The following is a 21,506-nucleotide window of genomic DNA, read 5'->3' on the forward strand; positions in this document are numbered from 1 at the left end:
AACCTGAAGCTAAAAGTTATTATTGATGTTAATTACATTGGGTATGAGCTAACAAAAAAATAGGTAACTTTTTAATAAATATATTACATTTAAAATATGTATGTTCCTTGTTCAACACAGTTGTAAAACTAACCAAAATGAAGGTTTTCTGAAGTACAGGCTTAAATGCAAAAAGTTACATAAGCTAATATTAGGACAAAAAGTTAGTGTCATGTTCAGAGTTTGGTGATATGTTTAAATAATACATACTTTTCTAAAACAGAATTCTTTTAATACTTTCTGCTCGTGCAATTGGTTTCAGTAAAACATTTGAATTAGATGATAACTATCTGGTGATAGTTGCTATCCAGTGTAAGGAATTTGTATTTAATTGAAGAACTATCTGTATTAATTTCTACCATGGAAATTTTTCAGCTTTTCAATATAAATGATTGATTAGGTAAGTAGTGACATTAGTTTTAATAATTTATGAGAAATGAATTAAATAGTTAAGGTAGTATTTCATCAGTGATTTTATTTTGAGTTAATATCTTTGGGAACAACTGCTCAAAAGTCTTTCTCAGATAAAGACCTACCCTATATTTGAGATTTAATGGATATTAACCTTTGACACAGCAGTTTCATATTCCAGTGGCGATTATCTCTGTTTCTGTATAAGGAAACTGTGTGTGCGTGTGTATATGTGTGTGTAATATATTGCAATGAAGAGCCTGTGATGCACCACTGCAATTTATTTAAAAACCAGAAGGGAAGCTTGTATCTGAAAAGAACAGTAACAGTAGCAAATGGCTATTTTAAAAATTCTTTGTGAGCCTATTAAGTGTTCTTGAAAGAACAAATAAGTGTCTTTGAGAGGATCTTAAACGAGTATCCTAAGAGCGCTCAATACACTTAGGCGTACATGATTATCTTAGGCGGTATCTCAGGAGAGATGGATCCATTCTTGCCTCAGCCACAAGCTTGAATTGTGACGTTAGGCAAGTCATTTACCCTCCCTCTCTATGCCTCAGCTACTCAGTTTGTGCAATGGCAGTAAAAAATACGCCCCCCAGGTTCATGGTGAGGTTTTACTTCATTAATGACCAAGACAATTTGAAATAAGAGGAAGTTAACATTACTATAATTACATTTAGATATGAGAAGCTATTTTTAGAACTATTCTTTTTGTCCCTTAGTTTCTTTCTGATTATTCTTCTTCTTATGGTAGGATTACCACTGCTATATACAAGATGCACATCATTTCTAGTGAAACTTGCAAGTTTGAGTGAACTGTGCAAATAGAACAGAACTGTTTTGCTGTCTTCAGGTTTTTAGTCTTGAGCTTAGCCATTGTAACAAACATTAGATATGGTGTTTTACTGTAATTTATGTTTTGTTTTGATTTGTTTTCATTTTCAGTTCAAGCTCAACAGCTGATGCAAATTCAGAGGAAACAACTAGTTTGGAAAAAGGAAAATCAACATTAAACAAAGTTTTGGAGTCTTTTTGTTCATATCACTGGCAACAGACTTTGGCTATGTTAAAATTTTTAATACAAGATGAAAATGTTCCTATAGCTTGCAGTTGCAAGCAAACACATTCGGTCCACTCTGAAACTCCCAGTTCCCTTACTGAAGAGGATGTTCACGTTCCATTTTGCAATTGCAATGGACATGTGCTGACAAAAAGGTGCTGTTTACGAAATCAAAGACCAAACACTTGTTTACCACCTCTATCAGTTTGTATTAAAGATTTCCATTCTTTGTCATGCCAAGCTGTAGCAATTGGATGTATTAAGACAATGGTGAACAAAGCGTGTAGTTCTCATAAGTATTGTGCTGAACAATCACAAAATTCTAACAGGCATTCTGCAAAAGCAGCAGCATGTACGTCTTCAACTAAGGACTGTGATCTGTTAAACAGCATTAAAAATTCAAATAGATCTCGCAGCCCATCACCACCTCCCCTGTCACCTGTACAGAGTAAAGAATTTGAAATATCAGAAGGATCAGGCATAGATTTTCCAACTTTAGATAACAACAAGCTTGAAATATCCATCAACCAGCCTCCATCCCTCTTGCCAGCTGAAAGTAGCAATGGAGAATTTGAATGTGAAGGTAAAACATGCAGAGGAAAAGTGACTGAATACTCAGATAGAACACTGCAATCAACAGATCAAGAAGGCAAAAATTACATAAATTCTGAGAAGGTTGAGAACAGTGAACATTATGCCATTTTTCAAGATTTAATGGACCGTATTAATGAAAAGTTAAAATCAATAGACACTACAGACATAGCAACAAATCTTGTAAAGTTTTCTAATAGTGACAGGGCACCAGAAAATGATGTAAAATTAGGAGACTTCATAACCTCCCTTTTGCATAACGCTAAGGCAAGTGATTATAGTTTTATGGAATTACTTCGCCAACATGATAAACAAATGGAAAATAAAATTATCCAAACAAGATTCCGCAAGCGTCAGGAAACGTTATTTGCAATGTATAATTCTCCTGATTCACCATTCATTCGGCGACAGTCTTTGCAAATCAAGAGGCAGCTTGCAAGCCTTGATGAAACACTTGTAAGAAAAAAGTCAATTTCTGATAGAAATGCAAAAAAATCTACAAAGACTTTTGATAAGATATACCCAAACAAAAGACACAGTTTTACAGTGATAGAAGATAAAGCTTTGCAATGTCTTGAAAGTAATCCGCATATGAATTGCCAAACCAAACCAATGTGCTTTCCAGTACACCAAACAGAGTCTTTCAAACTACCTCTTACTAATTTTCAAACCAGCTCTGACTTTCTATTTCTTTCAGAAAACAGTGCCATTGCAGCCAACCAGGCTAAATTTGCAAAAATACAAGGAGATTGTGAAAGCCTAAAAGAGTCTGATCAGATTCCTCAGGAGGAAAGTAATGGAATCCCGGGCAGAACTAAACGCAACATTGTGCCTCCTGGATGGTACTCTGTGTATGTAACAAACAATATTGTATTTAGGAAATCATCTGATGCAAAAAAGTCTTTAGAAGGTTTGGAAAATATGGAAATAAATAAAGATGTTCATGCTGAAAGGTGCAGTGACATAAATATAAGCAAAATTGTGAGAGACACAAATCTGCAAGTTGTTGTAGAGCGTTTAGAAGATACAATAAAATTAGCTAAAAAGACTAACAGCTCATGGTTGGATGCTTACAAAATAAGCCAAAAATTAAAAGATAATGCCTATGAACAGATTATCAACCCACTTGCTAGACAAGGTTTACCTTTCAGTCTGAGTGAAACTGGATACACAGGACAGAGCTTCCTTCCACATTCACATGTGCCAAGCAGCAGTAAAACCAAAACTGTGTGTGTGACGACAAACAAACAAGAGATGGTTATAGATCAAGAAATTAATGACTGCCTTTTGAAGTCTCTGACTTTTGATTCATCCAGCTCTACTTCCAATAATGAGAACTCACATACAATTTCTGAAGCTGGGGAGATCTCATCTCCCTTAAGCTACTCAAGTCCTATTAAGCTTATGTTTGTCTCAGAGGTTAATAGTAGTGAAGGAGTCAAATACACTTTGACATCTGCAACTGCATCTTCTAAAGGAAACACGGATATTTGTTTATTTCAGGGGCATGCAAACACTGTGTTAGACAAACAGACCACAAAGGATCTTTCTCATGCAGTCTGTGACAAGGATTTTGATTGCAAAGAAAATGATGCCAAGGAGGAATCAAACTGTGCTTATGCAGAAGAAATTACAAGCTCTTGTGCAGTTGTTCAAACTAACTTAAATGACTCAAAGCAAAATGAAGTTGTGGAGAAATCAAACAGTAGCAGTGAATCGGTTTTAAAAAGAAAGCCTGGTAGACCAAAGAAAATAGGTCCTCAAGTCGTTAAGCAGGTTAAGAGACCTATTGGGCGGCCTCCAAAACCAAAAATAGACGTAACTGAAAGTATGGAACATAGACCTGCACTTAACAGTGACGGTAAAAGTACCAAATCAGATGCAGCAGTCACGGAAGAAGTTAACGGCAACAAAAATATTACTGTGACGGTTGTTTTTGGAAGGTCAAGAAGAACTAAAAGATATGTTTCTGAAGGTAATCCAAATGTCATCGGCACTCTGCCCACAAAACACGTTGATTTCAATGTTGCCAATGACCACAGCAAAGTGCGGCATAGCACGGAAACTGAAAATGCTTTGAATGAAATAGTAAAAGCCTTACAGAAGCCTTCTGCTGAAAATGAGGTCTCTGGTTATGACTATGTTAGACCTATCAAGAGTAACCTAGCATCACCACACCCTTGCAGCAATATTATACGGCCGATTAAGAAACCCTTAACCACCGTTCGAAAGCCTGGTAGGCCAGCAAAAGTAAAAATCTCTGGTATATCCGTGACTGTTAATAGATTTTCACCTCAGGAAAGAAAAGTGAGTATTAGCAACTGTTTGCCTCCTTTACAACAGCAGAATGTGTTAGAAAAAAACATACCACAGGAGAGAAACAATCAACTGTGCAATAATATGGGTCAAGTAAAGAGCATGCAGAAAGATTCTAGAGAAGATGGATCAAACAACGTTATTACAACAGTGTCAAGGAAACGTGAAATTCCATTAAGACATTCTATTAGAGACAGAAAACCTTCACTGCATTTTTTACATTCATTAGCATCCTCTAGTGCGTTTACTTGTAGAAGTGCCTTGTTACATAAGTCTTATAAGCTCCATCTGAGAAAAGCTAAAGATCAAAAGGAAAGACGTAGGCAATCAAATCAGAGCGCCACATCCAAAGATACCTCAGAAATGCGAAATTCAGTGCAAAAAAGTGCAAAAAAGGATCTTAAGGATGGCGAATTTGGGCCCATTAATGATGTATCATCGGATCCCATCTTTTCATCGAAGCCTTCTCTCAGGTGGTGGGCTACTTCCACTTCAAGCGACACATTGATGGAAGAACTAAATAATAGATTTGAACAGATAACGAATACCTGGTTGCGAGTGGGGGGAAATGAGTTTGATAAATGTGTGTGTGAAAACAGGGATCCCGTTGAACAGGACTGTAACACTGAAATGTCAAACCCTTTAGACTCCTGCCTTGTAGAACTTGAAACATCACCTATAAAAATGCTTTTCCAGAAAAAGTGTAATATGAATGAGCTCTGCACCTGGTTTATGCAAACTACAGAAACGCAGTCTCTCTCTCTAGTGAGAAAGGCAAATGCTCGCAATCCTTTAGAAGTAGTTAGTACTAGAGAGATAAAGGTGGAAACAAAGCAATCTGACCTTAGTACTTGCCCTTTCAGAAAGCACTTTAAAAAGTTTGCACTATCCTCTCCTTCAAAACCAGCAGGGAAACTACAGATATTACATAACATGGTGAGGTCTCCAGTCTTAAGCATGAAAAGTAATTTTACATTAGCCAGATTAAAAAGAAATGACTTTAAGAAGTTACAGCATGATAGGTGGGGACAAACAAAAAAAAAGCTGTATAACCAGGCTCCTGGAGGCTGGAAATCAAAAAGGAAAAATTTACAGTTCTTTTGCCAAAGCCAGTTGTTTAAAAGTACAAGTGGGGAAAGCAATGATGGAATGCCCAAGCTCCAGGAAAAAAACACAGTAGAAATGCAGCCCACTCAGACTTTGGTAGAATCTCAGAGTAGCCTCTTGCCAACTGAAAATGAAGCCAGAGATGCATTTGTTCAACAGATGATGGGATCTTCTGACTTTAACCCACATCCCGGTTTAGCAAATATACTCTATAAGTCACATGCAGAGACAAATGGAACAATTTGTTGCCAGCAAAATGGTAGAAAAGAACAAAGCCAAGATAAACTGTTTCAGAATACATGGAAAGCCAAAACCTTTAAAGATTGTAGAATATTTCTGAGAAAAATCAACCATATTGAGCAGCACAATTCATTTAAGTTAAATAATGTCATTTATTCTCCTGAAGCTGTTGAAAGTAAAAGCCATCCGGCCTATTTGGAAGAAAAAAGACATCCTCTTTTAAGGTCCCATTCTACTAAGCAAAATGCATTAAAGAAACAAGAAAATGAAATGGAAACATCTAAAGGATCTAATTCATCTAAAGTGACTGAAAGGCTGGATGACCAGTTTCACAGCAGAAAATTAAGTAGTGGTGTAAGCCATGATGATATTCCTGCTGGTAGTTCTGAAGTTGTTATCAGAATAAACAAAAGAAAAAGTCCACAATGGGAGACCACTGATACAAATGTAAGAAAAAGGCATAAGAGACAATCATGCAATAGTGGACAAATGGCAACTTATTACCCAAAGTGCCAAGTAGGTAAGTTCCTGTTCCCCCCTTCACCTTAAAATGCAATCTTAAAGAATTAGAGAGGTCAAGCAACTAAGCACTTTGGATTTATTTTTTATTTTTTATTGCATGATAATCATTTTAATTTCAGAGAAGTAATTAAACATAGCATCAGAATAACGCAGAAAGTGCAAATTTAACACATACAGAATATTTTACACTAACTTTTCAGCCACAATAGGTGAGTTGCGTTGTGTTATGGCTATAGCATGCCAAGATGAAAGAAAAATGCTAACTGATACTGTCCAGAGAGGCAACAGATCAAGTTCTGACATTTCTGAAGTCAGTGGCAGCTGGTTATTGATTTCAAAATGAACAGAATTTCATTCCATGGTGTAGTTACTCATATTGTGAGGAAGGGTAAACTATAAAATGAAGTAGAAATTTAGTTTATTAACCAACAGAGTTGTTTAAAAACAAAGCAGAACATTTTTGTTATGTCATGATTTCTAATGTAAATCTGTAATGGTTTTGTAATGAAATAGTAAAAAATAGTACTATGTACTTCTGAGAAGTATTCATTCAGAGATCCGTTTTAGTATCCATTCGATGCCAAATGAAATCTGCTGACTCTAAAGGGTTTGTGCATTGAATCCTTACAGAACAATTTCAAATACAAAATTAGTCAAACTCAACATGCAGTTACCATACTAAATGCATTCGTTTGGCATGGTTTTAGGCTAGCGTGAAATTAAATCCATTTTTAAAGCTAGATATTTATAATAATTGTTATGCAACTGTGATCACAGAAAGGCCATTATTTTACTTACAAAGAGGGTACACTTGTGAAATTATTTCTTCTCTTCGGTGAAGAGATCTCCTTAAACAGAAGTCTCAACTCATTTCAATAAAATAACTAAGGTGTTAAGTATTCACCAGAGTAGAAGAGTTCTGCATAAGGAATTAAATTACTGCAGGAATACTCATTTTTAGAAACAAAACTGTATTAGCTAATCAGATTATATTGCCTAAAGGATAAAAAATCTATTCAGAACAGAGCAAAATCTTATGTACCCCTTTGTATTTTATATTGTAGAAAACTATCCCTGATAATAAACTGAAGTATTAATTTAAGTTGCAATATAAACAATATTATGGCTCTTGTATACTTCATTTCTTTTGTGCTTTATGTAATATATACAATTCTTCATATTAAGCTCATTCAGTGTAACCATTCAGCACTTTTCCAAGATACAGAGTTTTTTTACATTTAAACCGTTGTCTTGTATTTTAATTCACTGACTTGGCGTCAAAGTCAACATTAAAAAAAAAAAGTTTTTAAGAAGTTCAAACCTTGACACAAGATTGCTATAAAAAAGCCAGAACTAGAAAAGGAACGGGTAACATCTATGTTTCTTTTTTTTTGCAAATGAAGAAAGAGCTCTCTCATACTTCTTTTTCTTTCATAATTTTGACTGTAGCCAAGAAAATTTTGCATTCAATTTATATTTATCTTCACACTGTTTCTTGCTATAGCAATGTAAGACCTATTACTGTGATATGGTCTCGTGTTAGTTTTAATTGGGACTCAATTTTATTTACCTGATAACTTTCCTCCCTTAGTTTTGGATCATTAGGAAATCTGATAACTATTTTACATTATTTCATTTACAATTTTTTTTTTTTTTATTTTCCTTCTTACTCATAGTTTCTCATATTAATTGTTGTCTTTAGAAAGGATGTAACAGAAGGGTCATTGATTAAGGAAATGTTAAAAGATAAACGATGATTCTGGAGCTTTCTCCATGCTTGTAACCCCAAACCTTTCTTCAGTGTACTCTTGCAGTATAGAAAAGGATGTCTTGTTTAAGCATGTTGATTCAACATTGTGTACTGTCTGCACTAGCCAAGGAAATCATATAAATATTTTTAGTCTACCATGTAAGTTACTGGCTAAAAAAGAAGGAACATGATTTCTAGCTGTGCATGCATGTGTTTTCAAACATCGTTCCTGCATCTGGAAGTTTAATGCACATGAAAACATCATTATTCGTTCATATGTTCTCTGGATTGTATTTTTGTTGATGTGGTACCATAATTTATATCATTGTTCTGTTGCCGTGCTTGAAATGTTTTTATGGTGGCACAATCGATATTTAAAGTTTATCTTCACATTTTACTGATCTTGGTGTCTTATGAAATATTCCTGAAAGAGGGAGGTATTGTGATGCTGTTTTATTATGAAGCATTGTGGCAAGTAGGCAGAATGTTGTCAAATTTTTGTGTGTACCTGATTTTTGTTAGAATATGCAAGTGGAATAAAGTCAGTCGAGTTCTTATGGCTCAGGATAGTACCAAGCAGCTAGAACTAGCCACGTAATCAATATAGCAACAGAAAACAATTAATCCCTTTTTCACATTAGCTGTTTTATTCAAGGCAAGGTGGATGGTAGATACATTGGTCTGTATGTTGTATGTTACTACTCAACTTCTGAACTGTTGCTTCAACAATGCATTTGATGTGTTGAGGGCAGTTCCCTTTTACTGTAGATATGTTATGATTATATAAATTACTTTCTTTAAGAACATTGAAACATTATTACTGTCCGTGGTGGCAAAGAAAATTATATAAAAAAAACTTTTAGAAAAGTATTTATGTGTCTTGCCATGAGGGTGGTTCAGACCACACTCACATGCCCTGGAGACAGCCAAGCTAAATCCAAAAACTTCAAGACAGCCAGGCTAAAATAAGAAAAACTATTATCCCACAATAAAATGGAACACAGTAAAAGACTCACCGTGTAGTGAATATATTTTTACATTACTACAGAGGGTGTGGATTTATCAGAGACACAAAGAAGACTGTTGACCTGATACAGTAGCAGGCAGCACTGCGTGCGGATGACACAACATCCGCATCCGCATACCCTTTGTGTAAGGTTGGAACTCATAGAAAAGCTTTTAAAATGACTTCTGATCACCTAGGATATTTTCTACAGGTTTTTTTCATTTTTTTCACATTTTTTAGCAAGTCTTCCCAGCTTTCCCTTTCATGAAGGAGCACATTCTACACTCCTAAGTGGAACCAATTTTAAATATCAGATGAGGTAAAATGCAAAAGAGACGCATTGAAACGGTCATTAAGTCTACTGATCTCAAGCAATCCTCTTAACAGCCATATCTTAGCTCTTCCTGGAAGGCTTTTCATCAGAAGTACTTGGCTTCAGGCTGTTTCACCTGTGATGCAGATGGACATTTTCCTAACTGTAACTGCCAGGCAGGACGTTACTTTTTCACACAGCCATAAAGAAAGTAAGAAAATAGATTGAAAACATAGAAAAAATAGTGAAAAGAACAACTATTCTCAGTAAGTGGACTATTTTTAATGCAGAAGTATAAAAGCAGAAATGTAGACTTGATATATAGCTGACTACACGTATAATAAATCCTGACTCGTTTAATGAACCTCATGGTCTCTGCCTCATTCCCCTGATCCAGCACCAGCAGCTCTCCTACCACCACCCGATGCTCTGGCGGGCTTCACACGGCGGGATTCCCCCTGCCACATGCGATGACGTAGCCTGTCCTGCTCCGCTGTGAAAAAGAAATAAGATTTTGGCCGTATTTTAAGAACAGCATTTTCTTATCATAAGGCATCAGCTGCTTATTTCCAAGCTGCATGTCTTTTCCAAAGCAGGTGTATAGGTGGAGTTATCTTCCTAGCTCCATGCTTTTTGGCCAGCAGCTTTGGACACTTCAGAGTTCTAGAAAAGTTACTGTTTCTGCACTTATGGAACAGGTCTAGAAACAATTTATGTTCCTCTTTCAATTTTTAATTAACTGAAGGAAGGGGACCTTTTTCTGATGATTTCTCACATGTTCTGGATATCTGTCATGTTCTAGGTTGTTCTTCAGTATTCTTTGGAGTACAAATAATATCTATTGCTTTATTAAGATGTAAATCTATATCTAGTGAGAAACTTCGTGCTTTATGGGATCTAGGCTTGTTTTCTGTATTCCTTTGATGGTTCTTTTTGTCAGTCTGGCAGGTTTCACCATCTTGTTCTTTCAGCAGTTGAAACTCACCTGACTTCGGTCTGCATTCAGCTTTATCCCTTACCACAGATGAAACCTAGACAGTTATTTCACAAACATTTATTCAGCTCACCCACTCTCCATCCTCTTACTTAATGCTACATGCTCCTTTTGGTCTCCCCTTTCCGGCAGATGTGTAAGGGATCTGTGCTTCTGTCCTACGACACGGTGTATGTCTGTAAGCAGGGCAAGCACCTTAACTTGGCTCTAGCTCTTTCTTTAGTGATGACCATCGTTAGGCTTGCCTACCACTAGCAATTGCCTTAATTTAACACTAGCTTAGGGTTTAGAATCCTTTCAGGAGCATAAGCCTATGCATTTCTACTTGGTTCTAAATGTTTTATATCAGTTGCACATTGTCAAGCCATGAGTGAGTAATAGGGCTACATTCTCCATGGTTTTTTTCCAAACAGCTCTGTGTAATAAGAAAGTGCTCTTATTTTTTGGTTTTCACTTTGCAGCTCAGGGTAGAATATTTCTAAATAGTGGCCCTGCTAGGAAAGGCTAATGAGACTTCCACATTTCATATTAAGCTACATGCAAACAGAGAGAATAAGATGCTTAGGGAAGTCAGTCTCTTCAGATGGATGTTGTCACAAGTTCCTCTTATCCTCTTATAAACAAGAGAGTATATTTGGCATTTTACTGGTAACGGCTTGCTGTCCATGTTGTGTATTTCAAACCATTAACATCTTGATTAGTTGCTTCAAATAAAGGATTATTTTCCTGTATATGAAATGGAAGCCTAACAGAAAAAAAAATCTAGAAGCTGTAAGAATACCATATGACATTTTTTTAATCAAAAAAAAATAGTCTCTTGCTTACTTAGATGGTTCTTTTTTATCTTTGTGACATGTTTGCGACATTTGGAATGGAGGCTACATTTGGGGAGAAAATAAGTACTTAAAGTTAGATTTCAGTGTTCCTATTGGGGCGTTCAGCATAAATTTCAAAGCACTCATCATTTGTTTTTCAAATTTAGGAAATTTATTTACAATGCAAGAAAAGATTTAAGAGCTATGCTTAAGGTATCAATTCTTAAAATTGTGGTCGTGTTGATTACTTGTATTTCTAGTTTAAAATTGAGAGGTGTGTTTCAAAAATTTTCTTCTTCTGTATGTTTTGCTCCTGAGTTCGTATCTCTCAGTTCATTATTCACAGCTGTTTTAAAATTTATGTAGTAGAAATCTCAGGAAAGGAAATTACTTCTTATTTGCAAATTATTGTTTGACCTTCCTTAATTCAGAAGTCTGGTGGCTTATAAGCCACATGGGGACTGTCTCATCATATTTCTGAGATGATCTCCCTCCATAATATAACTGCATTTGTAAAGCCAAAAAAATATAAATAAATAAATAAAGATTTATCCAGCTCATAGGACAAGATTTACGTAGCTGCATTCATCATAGTACTGAGGTGGTGGTGCTCTCGTTTTTCTGAGATGAGCCCGAACCAGCATCTTAAGGTCTGAACCTCCAACATTAACCTTTTTTTAACCTTATTCAAATGCTTTTTATAATTAAGTGGAATAAAAATAGCAAAACCATTTTTTTCTGTTATAGCATGTTTCTAAGAACTCAACACTATTCATTGCACAACATTTTTGTTGCTTCTTTAATTGATTTGTATGCTGCTAGCTTCTAGTAATGCATAGAAATTTAGTTTTCTTTCATGCAAGAGACAGACGTTTCACAGCAGTGCCTCCATATTAAGAATGAATTATGTTCCTCATGAAATTAATGATGCTTCTTTTCAACTGTTAGATTACTGAACTGTTAGCTGTTTTTTGTTTCCAAGATTTTTGAAAGCAGTATGCTATGAAAGATTAAAGATCACAGAACTCTTTTTTTTAAGTTTTAATACTATCACTAATAAAATATTCTTGACAATTTATCAAACTCTTAGTTATATTTCTTGTATATTTCCTGTGTATTTCGTGCCTATTTCCTTCTTTTTTATGTAACCTTCCTTTCTTCTCAACACATTTTTTTCTCTCAGACCAAGAAAACATTTTCTGACTTAGTGTGAAGAGCAGAAGAAACTTTTCCACCATAATTTCAGTCTGTTACTATGACTGGTTTTGACTTCTTGCCCCATTTTTTTTGACTCTGTTCACCTCCTGTCTTCCTTATGGTCTTGTTTACTGTTTTATTTTTCACAGTACCCCACCTGTGTTAAATACAATATCTAATATATCTAATTTTTGAAAGAGTCCCTGAATATTGGTTATCCCCCCGAATTCCTTTGATCTAGTTGGGTATGCCATCTATTTCCAGGGCACTTCTTTCTCACATATTAGCAAGTATGATTCCATCCATTCACCTCAAAAATACTATTTCTTATTCCAACAAGAACCGTTTGATAACTAGAAATGAGGCATAAAAAGCTTTCTTTGTTGTTGCATTTCGGCATTGTGTAAAGATGAGTATAAATTTCATAGACAATAAATCTGACTGTGCGTGCTTGGTTTGCCTTTATTTCAATGTATGTTGCATTAGCAAATCAATCCCTGCTTGCAAGCATGCCAAGGCTACGGTAGTCAGTGTAGCATTTAACCTGTATGAGTTCTAATATTTTCCTTTTCTGGGAGATCTTCGAGTGGTTTATACATAGAAAATCATTTATGCTGCTTAAGTTTTACTACTTCCACTCAGTCTTTTTGAAACCTCTCTGTAAAAGCCTCAAATCAGTGCTGTGTGTCAAGAATGCACATTTGCTTTCCAAGTTACAAATTTTCACATCATTAATGAAGTTTTGATTAACAAGTTCAGTTTGCAGAATTTGTGTCAGGAGAAAAAAAAAAAAGTTTGAGGTAGCTCAGCTAGTTGGGAAAGAGATTTTTTTTAGCTATGAAATGAATGTTGCAAAATATTTAGAGAAACATAACCCTGTGATGACACTTTCATAGTCATTTTACAGAATACAAATGCACACCATCTGACAGTAATCTTATCAATGGAAAGGGCTGAGGAGCACCTAACAGTTATCCCTATGCCTGCTTTTTCTGTGTGGCCTTGGTACCTGGTAAACAGAGAGTAATGCAACAAACGTATGCACTTCAGCTAAATGAATTTTCTCAACTTTGTCATTTTCATACAGTAGGTGTGACAGTCGTGTTTTTCTTGAGGAATGCACTTACAAACTGCATAGAAAATAAAAAGCTCAAAGAACATTATTTTCTTTTCATGCTTGGCTGCCTATCACCTCATACAGAAGTGCTCTCTAGTCCTACTATTAAAAGTCAGTTTTTCTATTATTGTAACTGGATGATTTGGGTAAAGCTAAAGTAGCAAATGCAAAACTTCAGAAAGAAATATTTGTATTAAGGTAGTTTTAAATAGAAGAAGTGTGGAGAAGAATCGAAAAGATCTATAGATCTTTGAGCATGGGAAGGGCCCTTGTTGCTTCCTTTAGTAGAAGATCGAATTCAAAGACCTTTCTATTTAATTACTTTTGCTTTAATGATAGGAAGGAAATTTAGTGGGGAGAAAGAATCCTTTTAGGTCCTAGCAAGCCTGGAGACTTGACCACATCCAGGCTTGCCTACTTAGCCAAGGCGGACTAGATAGGACTTTGGAGTCTATCAGCATTAATCTAATTTGGTTGCTATGACTTGTTATAATAACATCACCAATTACTCTTCTCCAACACTGTTGAAAGACAGCAAATTCAGAGGTGATTAGTGGTGGCGACTTGGGAACATAGCCTTAGTGATCCCTCATCCTCAGCGCTGTCAGCAGCATCCAGATGATGTGGAATAAAAAAATTCGTACAACTGAACATCCTCCATATACTGAGCAATGGTACAGCACTCCCTGAGTAGTTAGAGGGCAAGGGCAGATACAGAGTAGTGTAATTGAAAGTGAAGAAAAGAGGCTGAATTTTCAAGAACTATCACTATTCTTTAAACATTCTTTCTTTGTGTGAGATAACAAAGAGTGTTTTCTTCTTTTTCATTGGGTTTTTAGCACTGTGGACTGTGACAAATCCACTAGGGAAAGCAGAACTATCAAATGTGCCATCGCTGGGATTTGTTTTCCATACTACAGAAGCACCTGTATCCAACTTCCAAAAATTGCGTGCATGGAATCCGCTTGACTGAGTCAGTGACAAGTGAACAAAACTAAAGCAGATGATAATTGCTATAATAGAAAACAGATGTCTTCAGAATTTTAACCTTTTTAGAGACTGCCATTTAAGATCAGTAAAATGCCTGTTTTTGTCAAGACATTTCATTTCAAGAAGTTAAAGAGAGCTCCATCCTCTTCCCAGGGCAAGCCTTGAGAGTGGAGAGCACAAGAAGGCTGTAGAGGAGCCAGCCTCCATACAGCCCCACGCCAAGCTCTACCAAAATAGGCCTCATGGCTTCTGGTAGCACCAGGCTGTAATCTGCAGTTCCTCCTAGCAGAAGGGTTGCTGTACAAAGCACCTCTTTGCACTAGGACTGCTTAATGCACACCACACCTTTCACAAGTAGAATAGGTTAAAATTTAGAGTAGAATATACTGACGAATCTGACTGGAGAAATTCAACCGCTTCTATTTAATTTTAGTCCATAATTACAGTCCTTTATTTTAAAAATATAATTGAAATACACTATTTGCATACTTATTACATCAACAACTAGAAAATAAATCACAACAGATAAAAGAGAACCAAAAGCGCGATGAAAGACTAACCCCATGTTGGTTAAAAAAATATATTAATGCAGAGCTCTAACATTACTTTTTTCCACTTTGCCTTTATTAAGGTTAAAATTTCCTAAAATACTCAAGCTTTTTATGTTGATGTTACCCATACTGGGGAAGAGAAAAAGATGTTGATTTAACATCTTTCTACTCCTGTTTTTAAGTATTCCCCTGAAATTCCCAACACTTGAGTTTTCTGTTCTTCCATAAAAGGTAAATTACCAGCATGTCCTTCAGGTCTAGTTTTGCGAAGTTATTTGTGCCTCATATACAGAAACCTCTACAAAACTAGATTAAAAACATACACATTGGAACGTGTCAGTCTGATCTGTTTTCAAATCATTTCTTTCAGTTGTTCCTCAAGAGCAGATAGCCTGCCACAATAGCTTTCTTCCAGGGTTTGATATTTTAGTCAGCCGTGAATCCATAAAGCTGTAAACAATTTCTATCCTCTAGAAAAATAAAAACAATTAGCTCCTAGCAATAAAGTCAATTTTGTCATCTTTCAGTCAATGGAATATCAAAATACTTTCCCTAATACTTGAATTAGGAGCTCAAATGAATAAAACATGTTAAGATTTGAATGGGCAACATACATGTTCAGAATGAAATGCATAGGTTTTCTTTGAGGAAGGGAATAGAAACTTCCCCCATTAAATGGACTAGAGATTTAAGACCAGGGTCTTATGTGTTTATGTAATATAGGCAGGGCAAAACATTGATCATAGCTGTAGGCATTGTGAACATTACTTGGTAAATAGCAGGACAGCCCCTCTAAGAATGCCCCTCTAGCTCTTCACATTGTGATTTGTGGTTCAATCTAATGGCAAAGAATTATGTTCATAATTACACCAAATCCTAATGTAGGTGTACTGTCTGGTTGGAAAACAGGCCATCCTTACTCAGTACAATTCCTAGTTTCTGGAGGAAAGTAACATGCCAAATCACAGAAAAAGCCCAAACCTTTGTCATTTTCTATCTGGCATTCGCCCAGCATTAAGCAAGGTTTGTGTGTCTGCTGCTTTAAAGACAGTGCAAACTTCGCTCTTCAAAGCATTTTTCATTTATATCCTACTTCACAGAATCATAGATCATCCCGAGTTGGAAGGGACCCACAAGGATCATCGAGTCCGACTCCTGGCTCCACACAGGGCCACCCAAAAATCAGACCATGTGTCTGAGAGTGTTGTCCAAATGCTTCTTGAACTCCAGCAGCTCGGTGCCATGACCACTGCCCTGGGGAGCCTGTCCCAGTGCCCAACCACCCTCTGGGTGCAGAACCTTTCCCTAACACCCAGCCTGACCCTCCCCTGTCCCAGCTCCATGCCGTTCCCTCGGGTCCTGTCGCTGTCCCCAGAGAGCAGAGCTCAGCGCCTGCCCCTCCGCTCCCCTCGTGAGGGAGCTGCAGGCCGCCATGAGGCCTCCCCTCGGCCTGCTCTGCTCTGGGCTGAGCAAACCGAGGGACCTCAGCTGCTCCTCATACATCTTCCCCTCTAGCCCCTTCACCATCTTTGTAGCCCTCCTTTGGACACTCTCCAATGGTTTTATGTCCTTCTTATACTGTGGTGCCCCAAACTGCACACAGTGCTTGAGGTGAGGCCACACCAGTGCAGAGCAGAGCAGGACAATCCCTTCCCTCAACCGGCTGGCAGTGCTGTGCCTGAGGTACCTCAGGGTATGGTTGACCCTCCTGGCTGCCAGGGCACACTGCTGGCTCATGGTCAACTTGCCATCAACCAGAACCCCCATATCCCTTTCTGTGGGGCTGCTCTCCAGCCTCTCATCCCCCAGTCTGTACGTACAGCCAGGATTGCTCCATCCCAGGTGCAGAATCTGGCACTTGCTCTTGTAGAGCTTCATTCAACTGGTGATTGCCCAACCCTCTAGCTTACAATTTCTAGACTCCCACGGCATGTGTTCCTTTCAAAACAACAACAAAAATAATAGCTCCAGCACTATCACTTCATGAAGCAGTTGATTGTTTCTGTTCACTGCTAAGAGCAAGCTTTGCTACCTAGAAAGCACATAAGGAGAAGGGGGGACAGAAGCAGCAAGTCAGAAGCCAGCCCTAGCCCCATCTCATATATGCTTCATCTCATGGTCCTGAGAAGAGGCTTGGGCTTTCCTGAAAGTAAGCAAGGACGGACAATGGTTCAAATGTTTAGAGGCTGTAAATTCAAGAAGTTAACCTTACAGACTAGTCTTCTGTCACCTCCACCTACATGCCGTTTCCTATTGGAAAGAAAAGATCAGAGCAAAAAAAGCATGTACAAACCAGAAAAACAATGAACAGATAGGGTGCAAAAACAAAAACAAGACAAAAGATAGCACAGAAGAATAAGGACACAATGAAATACTGGTTGGACAAGCCATACCCCCAGTTACGGGGGGCTAGAAACAAGGGTTGGTAAATCAGAGGTGCCATGCCACAGAGGCACATAACATTCCAGAGAGCTTGCATAAGAACATAAAAGCATAAAAGTTGTGTTTCAGGTGATCTGTGAAAAGTACTGAATTGTCACTTCAGCGGTTACACTCGCTGTTCCCTCTTGCCATCCAGTACGAAAAAGTTTAAACTAAATCAGTCAACAGTGTAACACAAACCGATACATTTTAGGTTATACTCGTAATTACTCAGTGTCCTCCGACCGTTCACTCGTATTATAAGCAATTTTGCATAAGTCTTCAAGATGTACAACAAAATCAATTGTATGGTTATATAGTCAGTAAATAATAACTACAGTGAACACTATATTTCATCAGACTCAATCCTTGATAATTTGCATTTAAGTCCTGTGGTAGACCTGGCTTCCTGAAATGCAACAAGATGAGAGATTCTTGCTGCAAATGCCACTGTAAAAGGAGAAACTGGGTGCAGGTAGCATGATCATCACCTAACCTTCTTGTCCTTTCCATTACTTATTCTCCTAGATTTGAAACACAACAAAAGTTACCTCTGTATTAGTCCTCTTAAGGCTGTACTAACTTAATGTCATAAAGAAAAAAAAAATACTTCTTGCACAGTTCCTATTCTGTGGGTTTACTTTGTGGAACTTGAATTAAGAAAGGTCAGGCTGCAGATCGCTCTTCCTGTGCAGAGGAATGGCGGTAGCAGGAGACTGACCCAATACAGCCTGTGCACACCAGCAAGGCCAGCTGCTTCTATGCATACATTCCCTTCTGCCTTTGCCACATGGAGAGCTGAGCACAGGTCAGGTTCAGTTGGTGTTTCTGGAACACACTGCAATAAAACAAAACCAAAAACGAGTATACACAATCTGCCACCACCTCACCTTGCCTCGTATCAGTTTGCTTGTTTGCAGAGAGAGGAAAGTGTACTAAACTTTTTCTCATTTTTTCCCCTCCCACCCCTGCTTCTTTTCTGACAGCACACTACAAGTGAAAGTCTCTGAGCCGCAGAATTCAATAGACGTGAACACAGAAAATGAACATTTGAAGTCCATAAAGATGTGCCTTAATCAGCCCACTGAGTGGAATCTGAGTTTTTCAGCAGCATCTCTCGCCAGCTGTAAAGTTTTTAACCAAAATCTTCAAACTGATGAGAACAAATAGATTGCAGCTGTTCTTGCACTATTATTTTGTACATTGTTCTTGATTTTTTTTTCTGCTGAATAATAAGCATTTATTACATTGATCTTGAAATGATCTTGTGTGATTTGGCTTTATATTACTATTAGCATTATTCATTTTGATGTACTTTTTTTTAAAATATGAAGTTTCACATCATGGGATTCTTACAGTACAAATTTACATCAGAATCAGATGTTCCCCTTTAATGGTATTGTGATTTTTCTATGTTCTTTAAGTTTAATTATTATTTCCCAATTCTATTTTTGTGCACGAAAGTTAATATATTATGTAAGTTGTGGCATAGGTCACCATGTAAAGATTTATGGTAATAATTCAAACAAATCTGTAACAGGTGGAGACCGACTACCTCGAAGCAAAGCAGTAAAGAGAAGGTAAATTATCCGAGATCTCCCTTCATCATAAATGGATTGAAAATGTATCGAACAACTAGTTTGTTTCTGCAGTATGCTTTCATCTTCATTTATCTTGAGAACTTTTGTGTGACAGTGTTTAATGACTGTAATGTCTAAAAGAAAGGCCAACCTTGCAGGAGAATCTCGAATGATTGTCATTCAACTAATCTGTATCTGCACTTTTTGAGGTTTCTGCTAAATGGTCTTTCTTCCCCTTTTGTTTTTATGAATTTATGCCTGACACCAATTAAAATGGATGTAAATGCTCCTCCTATTTCTTTTTTTTTCCTTGTACTTTGGAAATTCAATGTAAACAACAAAATTTTAAACTCTACTCAGAGAAGTAGTAAATGGTTGTAGCTGACTACGTTGTAGACATTCCATGCCTAAATCAGCTTTAGCAAGGTTCATGTACTTCATTCATCAAAACTTTATTATTAATAGAGCTATAACAAGAGTGTTAGAATAAAACCATACAATCTATTTCGCTTTTCTGGAGTCATACATTCAATAGCTAGAGTAGAGGGTTTTTAATTCATTAAGTTGTCTGTCCTTTACTTGCAAAGAACAAATTTTCCAGAAGGGCAATTCCTTGGAAGACACTATTTATAAAACAAACGTTGCAAGGATTTACTTAAAATTATCCTCTTACTTAACAAAATGAAGATGCAACTCTTCTTTACGTAAGTTTGTTAGCTTGCAGATGCAATCCAGTAATTCAAATAAAGACTTACTGGAATTCACAACAACCTTAAGTTCTCACAAGGATACTGAGTCACCCAGATGTCAGACAACGCAGAGTGAACATTCATCATCACACCACACTAAGAGGGTCTTTATGTACCTTAACTATTTAAGGTATTTGAATTCTATCAGGCAAGAGAGCCAAAAGAGAATTCAGCTTCCTGGGGAAGAGGCGCTGAAGCTGACTTCAGTGGAGCACCACCAAAGCACAGTGAACAAAAAGGGATGTAAAAGCCATCTTATAAGCAGTGGAATTAATGCAGCCTGACCTTGCTCATGTGCCTTGATGGAAGAGGTGCCATATAGGTTTTCTCGTATCAAAGATCAAGTACATGCCAAAACTTCTCCATTACAGGCGTCTCACCTCCAAGTAGTTGTCTATGTCCGTAAACTTGTAAAAATACAGATTCCTTCTCCTCTGTGTCAAATTGAGTTTCAACTGACTTCCGAGTTCGAGTTTTCAGGTAGGAATCAGGTAGAAGCATAACACAAGCTCACTTACCACATCCTTCTGTCAGAAAAGAAATAGCAAAGCTATAGAGAAATGTTCTGAAACGTTCTTGGTACAGCACTCACCCTTCAGAGATGTGACTGGCCAAAGGAAACTCTAACCAGGAGAAAACATTTTAGGTTTTAGAGACTTTGTAGAGGCAAGGCAAGCAAACAAAAACTAGCGCAGGAATAGACATTAGTAGATTATTTCAAGTTTGACACTGAAAGGCCACCGCTAGTGTATAATCATTTAGTATGGAACCAAGTCCTCTGGACTGGATCTAGTTTGGGTTATGCACGCTGAACACCCTGTTGTGTTTAGCCAGCAAAAGGATGCACAGCACGTGGTTTAAAGCAACAAAGAGGATGGAGTTGGGTTTGTTGTTAAGTCAGAATATCTGTGGAATTAAAATTTTATTCCTTGGTTGAATAGCCAGAAAGGTACTTTCACCTCATGGAATTAAAGAAAATAAAGTCAGCAATAGTATACATATTACTCTTCCTAGGTAAAAATAATACGATTTTTCACTGCAGGTAATAAGATACTTCCCGACTTGCCTCCTTGCCACCTGCTGCATACACCCCATTTCTGTTAAATACAGTTTTCTCAGAAATACAGCTGCATACCTTTAAACCTTGATTATTGCTAATAATTAGCTTTGAAAAATGCAACACATTTATTCATGCAATCCTGCAATTAAGCAGCCATCCCTCCTCAGAAGATGGTAATTTGTGAGCATACCGTACTTTCTATTGCACTGCAAACCCTTGGCAGGGCGCAGGGCAGGAGAAGAGCCCAGAGAGGGGCAGGAAATTAGCTGCCAGTTGCCAGTGGAGCTCCCAGCCCTGGGGAGAACTGTGGGATAATTCAGGCGTAAAGGGACCTCGGGAGGTCCATGCTTCAACCACCTGCCCAAAGCCACGCCAGCTGTGGGGTCAGACTGCATTGTTCAGAGTATTGCGTCTGGTCTTGAAAACCTCCTAGGACAGAGTGCACAAGCTCTCTATGCAACCCGGTGCACTGCCTGTTTCTCCTTAGAGCTGGTCATTTCAGCTTATGCCCAGTGTTTCTTGACCTCCCATCATGCAACAAAGAGTCCCAAGGTAACCGGGGCTCCTCCCAAAGTCTCCAGACTGAACAAATTCCCCAGGTTCTCCTCCCAGGGCAGGTGCTCCAGCCCTGTGACCAACATGGGGGCCTCCACTGGACTCACTCTAGTTTGTCA

General features: G+C 37.5%; 1 protein-coding gene across 8 annotated transcripts in view; it reads left to right on the forward strand.

Annotated features, from left to right (window-relative positions):
* LCORL (ligand dependent nuclear receptor corepressor like) overlaps positions 1 to 19,316 on the forward strand; it is a 79,570-nt gene extending 60,254 nt beyond the window's left edge. For 3 of the 8 annotated variants that reach the window (XM_083835755.1, XM_083835757.1, XM_083835756.1), the window contains 2 exons: positions 1,399 to 6,287; positions 14,321 to 16,487. In XM_083835755.1, coding sequence (XP_083691881.1) covers positions 1,399 to 6,287; positions 14,321 to 14,454 — 5,023 coding nt within the window. In that variant the 3' untranslated portion in view covers positions 14,455 to 16,487. Of the gene's footprint in view, positions 1 to 1,398; positions 8,602 to 14,320; positions 16,488 to 18,429 lie in introns of those variants that run through there. The other 5 variants (XM_083835754.1, XM_083835758.1, XM_083835748.1 and 2 more) reach the window with 4 other exon arrangements.
* Positions 19,317 to 21,506: the final 2,190 nt, after the last annotated feature.

Source organism: Anser anser (genome assembly GCF_964211835.1).
Source record: "Anser anser genome assembly, chromosome: 4".
NCBI classification, from domain to species: domain Eukaryota; kingdom Metazoa; phylum Chordata; class Aves; order Anseriformes; family Anatidae; genus Anser; species Anser anser.